This window comes from Phodopus roborovskii, unplaced genomic scaffold (genome assembly GCF_943737965.1).
Source record: "Phodopus roborovskii unplaced genomic scaffold, PHOROB, whole genome shotgun sequence".
Taxonomy (NCBI): Eukaryota; Metazoa; Chordata; class Mammalia; order Rodentia; family Cricetidae; genus Phodopus; species Phodopus roborovskii.
The window spans coordinates 1,119,216-1,134,568 of record NW_026126446.1 but is presented as its reverse complement, the minus strand read 5'-3'; the positions used below and the strand labels follow the sequence as shown (position 1 = coordinate 1,134,568).

Below are 15,353 nucleotides of genomic sequence, written 5' to 3'. Positions count from 1 at the left end.
CTTTAAGCTCAGCCAGCATTCCTCATATTTTGGCTGCAAATGGAGATTTCCACATAGTCAGCAGCACAGGGCCTGCTGTCTCTCTTCTCATCTCCAAGAGCCCCGCAGATAGTGTTCCTCCAGACCACAGGCTTTTGAGGGTTAAAACACTCATATAGAACGTTCACACTGAATTTACAAGTTGTGACAGTCGTAACAGTGCGACACACCGGCCCTCACTGCAAGGTTGCCCAGATATTCAGTGGGCCTGATAGAAGTATTAAACCAGACATTTTTGGTGAGGTTAAGGCAAACTGCACAAAGCAGGCATTGGCGCTGGGGCTTGGCACATGGGAGAGTCACTGACCATAAAACAGCAGCTATTTCCTAACAGATCTAATCCCAACCACGATGACGGTTAACAAGCAAAACAAAAACATAACACCTACATGGAGAAAAATGCACCTTTTCCCAATTCACACCAAAAACTTCTCATCTATAGCATTCTGGTGTCAGAAACAAGACCCAGGGGCATTCTCTTCAGCTTCCTGAGGCATCGCATAAGGACAAGGACGCTGGCTTGCTCACTCGAGCATTGATGCACACAGACACTGATTTAAATGGACCCAGGTGAACCAAAAACAAGTCAACAGATGCCACTCATGATGAGCAGGCAGTAGGCCACAGTCACAGCCACAGGCCACTGTAAATTAAGGACTTTCCAAGAAGGTACCTATACCTCCTATGCTGGGACAGGCCAGTGCCCCCAGGGGCAAAGTACAGAGCCACAGGGTCGCCATAGCGAGCCACAGCTGCCTTCTTCATGTCTCCTGTGTCCCTGAAAAGCAAGGCTGTTGTTCTGTCCCACAACAGCAATTGGGATGCCCCCCAAAGTGATGTCAAGTGTCATCTGGGGGTTGTCCTGTCCCTTAGTTTCAAGTCTTCGTAGTGTTCCACTTAGGAGGCTCCTTCACAATATGGAGGTATGCTTCTGTTGAGAGATGATTACAGCCTCATGGACTCCTCCAAGGAATAAATACTAAACTGAAAACAACTATGGGGGTGGGGGGGAGAGGGAGAGGGAGAAAGTTCATAAACGAGAGGTGCTGTTGTGCTGTTTTCCCACGACCACCTCTCCGGCACTGCAGGGACATTCTGGTTCAGGGTGCCATGCCCTGTAGAGGCAGAAGAGTCTCTGTCCCAAGAACAAATCTACTTGGTCTCTTGTTTGTCTTGCAGTAGTGGAATAATCGACTCCCACGCCATGAGGCACTGAAACGACAACATGCATACAACATGCTTAATGCTACTCTGTCAATCCCGATCCTGCTGGGTCACCTTTGTCTAGTGGCACCTACCTGTGTTATCAAAACTATTACCAGCAGAGGAGGGGGTGACAGGTGTTTGTCTAAACTATGAAAGAGCAATGTCCTTACAGAGCTTTGCATGTATTCGTGAGAGTGCCCAGCCTGCACCCCCAGGGAGTGGGGATGGATCCACTCTAAGAAAATCTTTCCCTTGACTAAGCAAAAACTAGATTGGGCAGGAAACTCTTGATGAGGACACAGGTTCTGAGCACCCGCGAAGACATTGTTGGAGGTGTGGGTGGGGCTTATACAAGGATGTAAACATGAAAGGCCAGCCACTCGAGTCAGGGTGGGTGGAAAACCTGCTCTTGTTCACCAACCTGAAGCTTGGTCTGTTTATCTGGGCCACTCTCAGATATCCCCAAAGATGGAAAGAAGGGAGTGCAACAATTTTTACAGCTATTTCTGTGGGGATACATACACGACGACATGTGTGGATGTAGGGCAACCTTAAGGGGTCAGTTTTCTCTGTCCACCATGTGTGTTTTGGGGATCAAATTCAGGAATGTCAGGCTTGGCAGCAAGTACCTTACCCACTTTGATAAGCCATCTCACTGGTTTTATTAGCCAACTATCAGGTTTTATTAGGCCCATATACTGTTATGTATTTTATACTCAGTGTCACAAGGTTCATAGGCAGAACATGAATGCAAACTGATATTCCTTTCACTGCAATCTCCTTTCATTCCAGGTCCTTGTGACAGGCCATGCACTTAGGAGACTTGGGCACTGCCTCTGAGTGTGGCTGGCTCAGTAGACATGGTCCTCCCTCTGAAGAGCCTCTTGCAAAAGGGAAGGACAAACCCACTGTAATCGACAGCCTTGGGGTGAAGGAGGGTTCCATGCTGAGTCACCTTGGGAGGCGTTCTGCAGAGGAGGGAGGAGGGAGGCATCACCAGGTCAAGCAGAAAGAGGAGTGGTGAAACCTCTCCCCGACACCTTCCTGGACGACTCAGCAGCCTGTCCTACATACAGTAAGGGCTTGCTTCCAGCAATGGACCTGACGGGAAGTCCGTAGAATTCCAAACTCTAGGCTATCCCCTCCTATCTACAAGGGTCCTTCTGTATGTCTCAGGAGGAACCATGACTGATCAAACTTTCAAATGGTCCTTAAATGTGTCAGCTCTTCTCCTGCTCAGGGACCTTGCAGATGCCGCGCCCCTTGCCTACAGTACGTTTGTCAGATCTTTGACTCTAAGGATCAGAGCAAATGTTATTTCCATAGGCAATAACAGAATAAGAAAATGTTATTTTGTGCCCACTCCACTAGACTCCCAGTACGTTCTTTCTGTTCCTTACCTTTAACACAGTCCCTTCACCCTTACCTCTGGGAATCCATCATTAATGCATCTCTCATGGACTGAGGATGCCTAGAGGGTGGTACATATCCTTCTGTTTAACAAGTTTGTAAACAAGCCTTTGCATACAAAAAGTACAGGGAAAAAAAAATGTCAAACAATAGAAGCCAAGTCTAGGCCTCAAGACAGTAACCCTGTTTATGGTAAAATGGGAAGAAGATGCCAGGGCCTGAGTTTGCCTTCTGGAACTTTAGAGATGGTAGATTTGCCCACAACAGGTATGACGGAGGCACTGCACATAATTGGTTTTAGACCGGGAAGTAAGAACATCAAGACAATTTCTAATGAGTGCTTGCCACATGCCGAGTATGCTCTGGTAACTTGGGTGGGCACTTTATTTTACCTTCACAATCATCCTGCAAAAAAATGATTAGCACTTACAAATCAAGAATGAGAGGCATCAAGAGGAGCCTTGTCTAATGCAGCAGGAAGAGGCCTTGACTTCATCTGGGGAGCTTCCTACCTTGAGGAAGTAAGGCTGTTTCCAAAAGTGTGTGGCCGCTGTCTCCTAAGCTGACTGTGTGTGGGGACAATCCAGACTTATGGTTCTATCAGTTAGATACTCATAGTTTGGCACTCAAAGGGTGGGCTGGCTTGGGAGGAATTTTTAAACTTCTGTAAGTATTGGGTTTTTGTTTTTTTTTTTAGCTTCAAATTGAAAATAATACCATCTCCTTTGTCACATTACTTGACCTGATCATGTGGCTTGGGTCCTGGAATCCCGACTAGGGATGGTGACAAAGAAAGGACAAACATACAGACAGACACACAGCAAAGCTAGAATCAATTGGGGGTGTGCTCACTCTGATAGAGGGCTCCTAATGGCAGCAACATGGAACCTCAGTGAGTTTATTAGGTACAGAATAGGGGGAGGGGCTAACTAGTATCAATAGATCTCTGTAGGCGAACAGTCTCAAGCTGTAAACATCTGGAAGGAGGAAGCTGCAGTTCTAGTCTTTGCAACACCCTGATCACTTGCTCAAAAGCATTCACACTCAGACCCAGAGGAAGCTTTGCTATCCCTCTCGAGCCTGGCCCAGGATGAAATGGGTGTGCCAGCTTCCCAGGGGTCAGAGGCCTCAGAGGCCTCCAAATGGGTCAACAAAGAACATTCACTCAGGACTTCACTCACTCAGGCCTTCCTCCGATGCCCATACCTCTTGGCCTTGATGGAGAGTTAAATTTAACGAGTTGACAAATGCTAAGTATCCATGGGAAACCCAGTTCAGAAGCAGCAGGGACTCAGCTTTGTTTCCTTAACTTTCCTTTAGTAAGCCAGGAAAAGTACAGGCATGCTACCTCAGAGCAGCAGCCACAACCATCTAAGTCTCAAAGCCAAGGACCTATCCTAGGGCTACAATTTAAGAGATATGCCTGTCCCTAGCACCTTCCCATATAATGAGATGCTGCCCTGAATTTCAAGGCCACAAGTTATTTCAACTGAAACTAGGCCGTTGTTTAACTCTATGTGTAGGCTACAAAAGACATTAGGATTCATTATCAGAAATGACTTCAAATTAGACACAATAGGAGTGAACCTTGATTTAAGGAGATGGCTCTCTCCCTTTAACCGTGTGTGTGTGTGTGTGTGTGTGTGTGTGTGTGTGTGTGTGTGTGTGTGTGAGAGAGAGAGAGAGAGAGAGAGAGAGAGAGAGAGAGAGAGAGAGAGAAACAGGAGCTTGAAGTCCACACATCATGAGGCTACATTGCATTATTTTAGGTATTTAAAAAGAGTATTTTAAAATCTAACATTAAAAACAAAGGGATTTTGATAAGATGTCTAAAGGAGGTCCATGACATAGTGAAAACCACAAGGTAATATAAGAAACCCCAAAGCCTTTCTTAACTATGGTACCCAAGTACTGGCCTCACTGGGTCTGGGAAGCAGCCAGCTGCCCAGACCAAAGAGCCGCCTACTCCAGCAGTGTGCAAGAGACAGACACCTGGGAGAACTGTGTCTGTGCTTTAAAATTCAGCACTACTCTGACAGGACACTCGGGGTAGCTCAGATGCAAGTTAAGGATGGGACAAGGGGATCATGCTTTGGGATTTCTGGAAACCACCCCCCACCCCCTCCCCCCTACTCCCATGAAAGGCTCTGGGCACTAGAAACCACAGTGGCATGGGCCTTCTCACCTTCTCATAATACTGGATATTCTTGTCAGCCAAGCCCACGAGCAGCTGCCGGAAATCATGCCGCTTGTTGCTCTGCCACCTCTCCAGATCAGCCTTCAAGTCAGCGTTGAAGCACTCCACCCTGTCCTGACACTTCTCCACATCTGCGGGCACCTGGAAGGGAAATATATTCGTGACTTTGAAGTGTGAACGGTTTCTCCTACTGTGAGCTCCTCCTCAAACATGTGTAGGGAGCCAAAGTGCTAAATTAAAATTTCCAAATGTGCACACCTTTAATCCCAGCACTCGGGAGGCAGAGGCAGGAGGATCTCTTGAGAGTTGGAGGCCAGCCTGGTCTACAGAATGAGCTCCAGGATAGGCTCCAGAGCCATACAGAGAAGTCCAAATGCTTCCTGAAAAGCAGAGATTTGGGTTGTGGGACCTATGGAAGAGTTTGTATAAAGCAAACATCCTCGCACCCATTCAACAGAGCAGAGACACATGGGAAACCACGCTCCTGTCTCCATTTGCAAATGGGAAGAAAAGGCCTTGGAGGTGGCTTGGGATCCTTTTAGGATTTACTCATCCATGCTGACAAATGGGGACAGACTTTGCACATACAGTTCCATGTGGCGTCAGAACTAGAAAAGAAGGTGTTTCCTGGGTCATGGGAACTAGTCCAATACTTGTGGTGTCTGATGAAGCTCACTTATCCAAGTGAACTGTAATAACAAGACCACCAGCCAGCTCCCACCTCTGAGCTCCACATCATAAGTAAACTGGGTACCCTTTTGTATTCCAGGTAGCAGATAACCAGAAAGTCCAAGAATGGAAGGAAAATCGTTGAAGGTATCAAAAGAATTTGAAGCGTAATACAGCAGGTGGTTTTACATTTTTCTTAAGGTTTAGGAAGACCTACTCCAAAAGGAAGTGCATCCCCTGGGTTTTGTGACCTTCACTTTGTTGTTGTGAGTTGCATTTATCCCACATGGCTATCGAGGGCCTCCTGGTCATGGTGGTTTTCTAAAACCAGATTTTCTATCTTCTCTCAAGTGTGTTGTAGAATATTATTTTAAGATGTGTTATGTTTCTTTATGCTGTGCAACTTTGCTTTAATTAATGCAAAGATGTGTCGCAGTCATTTATTTATTGTGCATACAGCGTTCTGCCTGCATGTATGACTGCCCGCCAGAAGAGGGCACGAGACCTCATTACAGATGGTTGTCAGACACCATGTGGGTGCTGGGAATTGAATTCAAGACCTCTGGAAGAGCAGCTAGTGCTGTTAACCTCTGACCCATCTCTCCAGTTTTTTCTGCTGCATTTGTTTAACTCTGCGAAGCTGTGATTCTTTGCCTGTCTAAAACCCCTGATGGTCTAATAAAGAGCTGAATGGTGATAGGTGGGGCTGGCAAGCAGAGAGTATAATTAGAAGAAGAAATGAGAAAAGGAGAAGGAGGAAGGAGAGAACAAGAAAAGGAGGACACTGGGGGCCAGCCACTCAGCCACACAGCTAGCCACAGAGTAAGAAGGAAAGTAATATATACATACAGAAATAGAGAAAGGTAAAGGTCCAGAGGCAAAAGGAAGATGGGATAATTTAACATAAGAAAAGCTGATCAGAAACAAGCCAAGCTGGCCGGGCATTCATAAAAAAGAATAAGATTCCATGTGTGATTTATTTTGGAGCTGCGCAGTGCCCCTCAAAAGACCCAAGAGTAAAAGCAAAGAATAAAAAACCACTAACAATACAAGTGCTCTATTGGGCCCTTATGGTGGTCAGGGCTCAGTATGCCCAAAGCTAGGCCAACACTTGCCAGAAACAAATGATACCTTGAAGGTTTTAAGGCTCCAAACCAATGAGCCCAAATGTCTCCAAGCTACAGGACTAACTACTGAGAGTCAGTTTTGTTGTGGTGGTGGTGGTGGTAGTTTTTTGTTTTGAGACAGGGTTTCCCTGTATTCCTTTGGAGCCTGTCCTAGAACTCACTCTATAGACCAGGCTGGCCTTGAACTCACAGAGATCTGCCTGCCTCTGCCTCCCAAGTCCTGGGATTAAAGCATGTGCCACCAACGCCCACCAAGAGTCAGTTTCTATCAACCAGAAGAATGCCAACATGGCAAGGACAAGGTTGAGGGAACTGGGCACCTTCCCTTATAAAGTTGCCCAACTATATGAATATGAGGACTGCTGATTAAGAGAAGGCCAACTCCAAACATAGATGGGGTGCCAAGCTAAATTAAAAGGTAAAAGGGACAGAGAAGCTTCACACCCATGTCAAGCTGGGATCCACATTCATCTTTCTCTGCTTTCAACTATGGGTGCAAGGTGCCTAAAATAGCCGCTTTCGGCTATTTTTTCAAAAATTTCCTTTTAAAAATAAGTATATTATGCCAGAAAGTAGTGGTGCACACCTTTAATCCCAGCACTGAGGAGGGAGAGGCAGGCAGAATTCTCTGTGAGTTTAAGGCCAGCCTGGAGTACTGTGGTTTTTGTGTAGCATTTTTTCCCAGCATTCCTCATTCTGTTTTGTTTCACTGTTTGCTTCTTGAGACAGTGTCTTGCTGTGTACCTCAGGCAGGCCTCTAATTGGGGATTCCCCTGTCTCTCAGCTTCCTGAACACTGGGATTACAGGCATGCTCCACCAGGTCCTGCTTCCTTATGAATCAATGGTATGTGAATATATTAGCATGGAAAAGAGAAAAAGTGCAAAAATTACAGGTACTGAATAGATGGCTCAGTGCTTAAGAGCACTTTCCACTCTTGTAGAACATAGGTGTGGTTCCCAGGACCAACATGGCAACTCAGCACTACCTGTAACTCCAGTCCCAGGGGATCTAACACCCTATTCTGGTGTCCACAGGCACAGACACACACAGCATACATACATACATGTAAGTAGAACACTTCATGCACATAAAATAAATAAATCTTTAATGCAAAATTGAGTAAAATGTAAATGACTCCTCCACGGTTCGCCCTCACTGTTTACTTAGTGTGCCAATGTCTAGCCTGGTTTTACATGCTAAGCCCTCTGACCCTTTCTGTAGTAACAGTTCTTGAGTCTCTGAAGAGGAATCCAGATGCTAAGGCAGCTAGCTGGTCTCCTCCTATGCCTATGGCTTCTCAACATTAAAACTGGAAGGAAAGCTAAGTGCCTTAAGTTAGGGTTTCTATTACTATGTATATTACCATGACCATGTAACTCTTATAATGGAAACATTTATTTGAGGTGGCAGCTTACAGATTCAGAGGTTCAGTCCATTATTACCATGGCAGGGAGCATGACAGCAAATAGGCTGGCAGGGTGCTGGAGAAGCTGCTACACGTTGATATGCAAGCAATAGGAAGTAGACTGAGTGTCACAGTGGATGAAGCTTGAGCAAAAGAGACCTCAAAGACCACAGTGACACACTTCCTCCAACAAGGCCACACTCATGATAGGGCCACTCCCTTTGGGGCCATTTTCTTTCAAACCACCAGCCTAAGTCTACACAAGACACAGTTGCACTGTCTGAGGGCAAACCAGCTCAGTGTCTCTCGTTTTCTAGGGCCTCAAAACAGAGCAAAACTAGAACTCCTATCCAATTATGTCTCCCTCAGCACTAGTAGTCTCACCAGCCCTGCAAGACCACAGGGCTCCCAGCCAGCACCTCAGCCATGCGGCCTGCTCCATCCTAAGATGACTACTCCATTTGGAGTGAGGAATACAGAGACCTACGAAGCTCCTTCCTCTAGTTAACATAAAAATAATTAGGTTTTAGGCTGGGGACACAGCTCAGTAGAAAAAGCTCTCACTGCATATGCTTGAGGATAAGATTATATTCCTAGAACCCTCACGACTCTTCAGAGAGTCTGTAATGACAGTCAGGTAACCCAGCATACACAGCAGTGAACAACAGAGATCCTGAGGCTTCTGGATACATACATGAATGAACACACACACACACACACACACACACACACACACACACACACACACACACACACACAATTTTTCTTTTTAAGTGATTAGGTTTCAATGTACCATGGCTTCACAAAACCTCAAAATTCTGACTCTCTCTCTCTCCCATCAACGTTTTATTTTTAAGATTTAATTTTCTGCTGCTGTGTCTAAACTCAGCACTCACTCACTCACACATACCAGACGACCAGTAACTGAAAGAGTTGGCTGAGTCCTTGGAGTAGAACCGAACCTGATGGCCTGGCTTTTACTTCACCAACAGCAGCTTTAATTTTGTAAGCTCAAACCATTTGGAGACAAGGAGAGAAAAGCCTAAAGTTGCTCATTTCCTAGAGGTCTGTCCACATGCTGATGGGCTATAGGCTGAGTTTTCATAATTAATAAGAAGCCTCTTTGTCATTATTTGGGAGCTGGCTGGTGGGACAGAAAAAGACTAGTTACAGTGGCTCACTATGATGACACATGAGTCAACAGACACGAATCTCCACCTGCTATGATGGTATACTAGGTACAGGAACATGCACATCTGAAACACTAAGCAATTCACAGAGCTATTGTGTGACTCACTTCCCTGCCCATAGAATGCGTAAAAACACTCTCCCCTCTGGGTCAAATGACTAGCACAGTATCCTGTGAAATACTTAATTCTCTAAAAAAGAAAAAGCACACACCAAGTCAAGGAGTGAGGTTTCAAATTCCCCAAGTCTGTTCCAGGGAGAGAGGCACAGATGACTGACTAGTTCTGATGTCAAACTATCTGCCTGAACATTGGTCCTTACGATTAGCTTTCTATGCCCACCATTTCTGTGAACACAACTACAAATCCGATCACAAACACACAGAAGGAGAACGACATGTTGGTAGTGGAAGGTCCTATGCTTAAGTCTAAGGCTGAGTAGGGAGCCTGCAGCGCTCAGCCCAGCCTTTGCTGGGTGCTGGCCTGACCTTGGGACGATCTTCCTTTCTCAGAGCCACAGCTTCCAGTTTGGCTTCATACTCTGCTTGAACTTGGTCCCTCTTCTTCAGTACACTCTGTGGAAAATAGAAAGAACATGTTAACAGCCTGCAAAGGCGCCTCCAACTCCTATCCCAGTCATGTGCTCCCAGGACAGGGACTATGGCCCAGAAGCTACACGTAACTCCAGCTCTGAGGACAGCAGGGGAAAGGAAGGAGAACCAATCCTGGAGCCTAGGCTCTCCAGGAAAGAAGCCTGCCAGATGATGACAGCAATAGATTTTTGGGGAGAGTGAGTAGGGGAAATGTGCACCCATTACCAGACTGCCCAGAGGCCTCTCAGCCTTACCGAGTACAGAGACCTCTGACAGATGCCAAGCTCTATGCTTAAACGCAGGGCCATCTCTGGGTCCAGTGCAAAGAACAGCCGAAACAGTGTTTAATTATAATTATTAACTTATATAATTGACAAAAATCCCACTATTTATTGTGTATGAAGTATGCCAAAATACATGCATATTATGGTGTGGCTACACTGTGCAAATTAACAGACATTACCTCATGCTCATTTTTTGTGGTGAGAGCATTTAAATCTGCTCTCAGCAATTTTCATGAATATACTATCAGCTAATGTCACTCTGTAATAGAATGATTATAGGAGAGTTCTTGACTCTCAGTGTTGGGCTGGCCCCCCGGTGGACTGATCTGCCTTCTGTCCCATTAGCTACTTGTTTGTTCTATACTCTGGGTCAGATACGGGGTGCAGACTCAGTCCTCAGCTGAGGGTTCAGTCTGAGAAAGGTCCTGATGTATACAAAGCTGCATGTACAGAAGCCCTGTGTGACAGCTCTGAGTTCCTAGAACCATGCAGCAAGCTTGACAAGATGGGTGGCAAATGGGCTTAATGACAGCCAGCCTGGGAGAGACAGCGGTGAGGCAGGACTCATGTGAAAAGTGTAAGGGCATGGTCACCTGAGAGTGAATATCACCTTGAGCCCTACCCTGGGCGCCCCTTCCTTCCCCCAATCTTAGCCCTGCTGCCCAGACCCTACAGTGCCAGATACAAGAGCTTGCAGTAGAAAAAGCACACCTCAGTTCTTCCTTCCCCTCAACCTTCTTCTGGAACATTAAAAGATGGTAAACCAGGAATGGTGAGAGCCTTCTTACCCACTGACTCAGAAGCAACAAGTTACCAAGACATTTTCTAATCATAAATTCCACACAGTGACCTTCCAACACAGCATGGAGTCAGGGCAGGAAGGACCCATTCCCGGACTGTGATAGGCAACTGGTGAACCTGGGGATGTGTTTGAAGGTGCTGAGTGACTAAATGCCTGAGGGCACTGTACAGCCCATCTTCTAAAGGGAATCATCCACACTGGGAGCCCCAAGTCTTGTCCTGCAGAATTTACTCTGAAGAACACATCACCAGCAATCATTCATCCCCCAGGTAGGCCAGTCATCTTTCTCCTAAGTGTTCTGATGCTCACTCCCACACTTGCGAATGTCTCCAGCGGCGCTTTCTGTTGTGATGGAAATGTTCCACAACACAGTTACTAGCCACATCTGCCTGTCCAGTACTTGACACGTGGCTCATGTGACTGAAGAAACAGATTTGTGTGTGTGCGTGCGTGTGTGTGTGTGTGTGTGCGTGTATGTGTGTTTGTGAGTACAGGTTCCCACCAAGATCGCTCTGAAGCTTGAGTTATAAACTGCTGTGAGCCACTCTATGTGGGTGGGTGGTGGAACCATAATTTGTGCACTCTGCAAAAGCAGCAAGTGCTCTTACCCACTGAGCCATCTCTCCAGCCCTGAATTTTTATTTATCCTTAACTTTAGAGTTAAATAAATCATTATATATGGCCAGTGGCTACATTAGACAGGCTAAATCTATAAAACAAAACAAAGGAAAATAACAAGAACTGACTTCAAAAAGCCTAGGCTATAATCTAAATCTGCCTGTCTGGTACCACCCAAGAGAAATGAACACATGATGCTGTCTGTGGGGCGGTGGCGTCTTACCCAGCGTGTGTGTACTTCCTTCACAGAATGCTGCACATCTTACTGGAAAAAGCACGCGTTTGCAGTCTAGCACTTCAAGGAATGAAGTTGCACAGACATGTTGTCTGTTGGAGTGACCAGAATCTCAGAACCAACATTCTTCAGAAAATGCCTTGGACGGTCAGCCCAAGGTGTGGTTTTCTCTCCCTGTTTTTTTAATTACATTACTTTGTTGAGGATGCCAAGACCCTTGCAGGGAAGGAAGTGAGAGAAGATGCATCCACCCTAGGTGGTTACCATAGTGTAAAGGGCAAATATGTACCCCATTCCACAAAGAAGGCAAGAGAAGCTCAGATCCAGTTAGTCTGGGCTGCCCTTCTGTCCACACCTTTGCAACCCAACCTCCCCTGGAGCAAATGGGATGTTGCCTTCATGAGCCAGCTGGTGGGAGGATCTGGGCTTACATCCCAGAATCACTGGATGGCATAAAAGGCTCCCGACAACCTAGTGGAGGTGAAGGACGAAGAGGCTACCTACAGTCTAAATGAGGACACTTGGCATGGTGACAGTGCAGGGCCTGTCTGAAGTCACACTGCCAAAGAAAGGACAGCAGCAACTCACAGCCTGACCGAGACCCAGCCATGCTGAAGGCTGGGCATCTTCTAAGGGGACCCTCTACACACTGTTGGCCATGGTGAGGATGGCTCCCCACTCCAAACACACAGTCTCTGGGGATACAATTAGCCAAACCAGCAAATGTTCTTACCCAACTCCCTTCACCCAGCCATCTCTCCAGCCTAGTAACTGCTCGTGATTCTTTCCACAGTGCTGAGTGTTGAACTTTGGTTCTCATGCATGCTAGTCAAGTATTCCACCACTGAGATACCCAGTCCTTATAACAACCCATTATTATAACAGTGTGATAATGATATGGTTCTTTACTTGACTGTAGGAGCACATATATCTGAGATGCTAAGTATTTTTCTATAAAACTATAATGATGCTTAAGATTCACTTTAAAACCAAGTGATGGAGTGAGGGTGGCGGGTTCATGAGTGGGCAACTCTTGAACGTGTGATGTGGGTTTGTTAGACTGTCCATTTCTGGGCATGTTTGAAATTTTCTACAACAGAATTATCAAACTATGCAAACATAATACCTGTCATCCAGAATGATTACAACAAACTGTGTCAATGATCAGACTTATAACTGTCAATGATGACATGTTTGTGGCAAACAGCCTTTGCCTACATGTTTGTAGGCAAACCCTACAGTGAGAAAACCACCTGGGGGAATCCAGGACATACTCCATGGTTTGACTTTCAACATCAACGCTGAATTTTTTTTTTTTCCCAAGAAAATAACACAATTGTGAGTATATATCAGAGAGCACAACATCTCTCCGCCTGAGCTCAAGTCCATGTCTCTCCTGGGGAGGCTGTGAGCCCATAAACTGTGGGAAGAAAAAGAAACTCCAGCAACTGCCAAGTGGACTCACTTTGGTTCAGTCAAAGTTGGTACCAATGACAGCCATGGAAGCCAAGCCAGCAGGACCTTCTATCCCTGAAGCCACCAGCAGGTAGAGGAAAAGGTAGCATCCAGGCCTCCAGTCAGCTCCTGGTTAAGTTCAGTTTTCCTAACAAATACCAAATTCCCTCTCAAAAATCTAAGACATCAGAAAGTTTGCTGGGCATGGTAGCATAGGCCTTTAATCCCAGCACTCAGGAGGCAGAGGCAAGCAGATCTCTGCGGAGTTCAAGGCCAGCCTGGTCTGTATAACAAGTTCCATGACAGCCAGGGTTACACAAAGAAACCTCATCTCAAAAAAGAATAGAATATCATAAAGTTTTTTTTTTTTTTTTTTTTTTTGAATAGGGAACTATAGTATTCTCTTGGAGTATAAAAGATGGAAAAGGATTTTTAGCAACATGAATATTCAGTGGAAAAAGACACATCACTATCTGGAAGCAGCATTCAAGCCCTTCCCACAAACCATTTCAGGTATAACTCTGACTTTGCTGACCTGTCACACTGTGCATCCTAGAGCAGTATGCAAAGGTGTCTTTCTGAGACCAAGAGGGCCAACCGGCAACCTCTTTCCCTAACAGGGCTTACCTCAGCTGGCACAGACCAGAGTGCCGTTTCCAGACACACCAGCAACACTTCCTCTTCACCATGCCCTTCCCCAGCCACACAGGACAATCCTTCCCCCTGCCCCATTAACCTGACTGCAGTATTCTGGGGATCAGTGATCAAGAAACCCAGTACAGGAGAAAAACCACCTCTTTGCAGTATGACTTCAGATGCTCCAGCAACCCTGTGCCTCACAGTGTAGCCCACTTTAATTAAGATATTAGATAAATCTTTGCTTAACAACAACTTAAAATCCTACTCTAAGGTCAAATGTATGTGAATATTAACACATTTGCTAGAATACAAAAGTCTGTATAATACCCTAAAACTGTACACATTGGATAAACCTATTCTTTGTTCACAAAAGCAAGCACTGTTAACCTTGTAAGCAAAGTGAAAAATGTTTCAGTTCATTTAAAATAATTGGGGACGCCTTCCTATACTTGCTTCAGCCACACAATTAACAATTCTGTCTGTATTTAAGAGCAATATAGGGGATGAGAATAAGCTGCAGGCGCGGGGCCAGAAGTTTTGGGTTTTCAGCTTCTATTCCAATAGTCATCAACCAGCTCATCTCTGCACTGGGCATGGTGATGCACATCTGGAAGTTGGTGCTCAAAGGGAGGGCCGGGAGTTCAGGGCCATCCTCGGCTACCTAAGCGACTGCTTGGAGGTGGGATTTCAACACACAGTCATGTATCTTCTTGTGCTGTTAGGAAGACAGAGCCTTTCTCTACCCGGTGCTACCATCACAGGAGTCCCCTGAAGCTGTGTTCTCAGCCAGGCTCTGTGAGCCACCATGTGGGGCACCAGTACATCTCCACCCTTGTGCTATATAGAGATCCGTGGATCTGTGTGTCCTCACAGCTGGCTTTTCTCACTGGCCGGCGCTAGGCCAAAGCCATTCTCACTCTTACACCGTTTAAAGACCACCTCTTTCTCCCTGTGTGTTCACAATGGTACGGTTCTCCTCTCATCCATTTTTCAGGACAACTAGCACATTCTTTATAATCAAAAGGCTTGTATCTTCTGGTTTGGGGGTTTTTACTTTCTTAATTTCCTTCCCTTGATTATTTCTGTTCCCTCAGTCAGGAATTCTCCAAAAGATGCTGAGCCCTGAGATTAATGCTATACTGGCCCTCAAGTCTGTCACAGTTCAGGACTATTTGTAGTTCTGTTTGGCTTTCCAACTACTTCTTTTGGTCTAAGATTTCCTCAACCACATTTTCCAACTTTACCAATTTTATTTCACAAATCATGTGCTTTTTTAATTAATTAATGTTTATGTGTATGGGTGCTTTGTCTGTTTGTATATCTGTGTACCACCTAAGTGCCATTGCCTGAGGAGGCTAGAAGTGGGTTCCTGGGACTGGATCTACAAACAATTTCAAGCAGACATGTAGGGGCTGGGAATTGAACTCAGGACCTCTAGAAGAGCAGCCAGTGCTCTTAACCACTGAGCCATCTCTCCAGCCTTGA

General features: G+C 45.7%; 1 protein-coding gene across 1 annotated transcript in view; it reads right to left on the bottom strand.

The window, feature by feature from the left end:
* Positions 1–412: 412 nt before the first annotated feature.
* The window catches only part of Snx30 (sorting nexin family member 30), a 90,577-nt gene continuing 75,636 nt past the window's right edge, over positions 413–15,353 (bottom strand). Inside the window, exons 7-9 of the mRNA XM_051187900.1 lie at positions 9,731–9,817; positions 4,841–4,993; positions 413–1,251 (exon numbers count right to left, since the gene is read on the bottom strand). Coding sequence (XP_051043857.1) covers positions 1,192–1,251; positions 4,841–4,993; positions 9,731–9,817 — 300 coding nt within the window. The 3' untranslated portion in view covers positions 413–1,191. The remainder of the gene's footprint in view (positions 1,252–4,840; positions 4,994–9,730; positions 9,818–15,353) is intronic.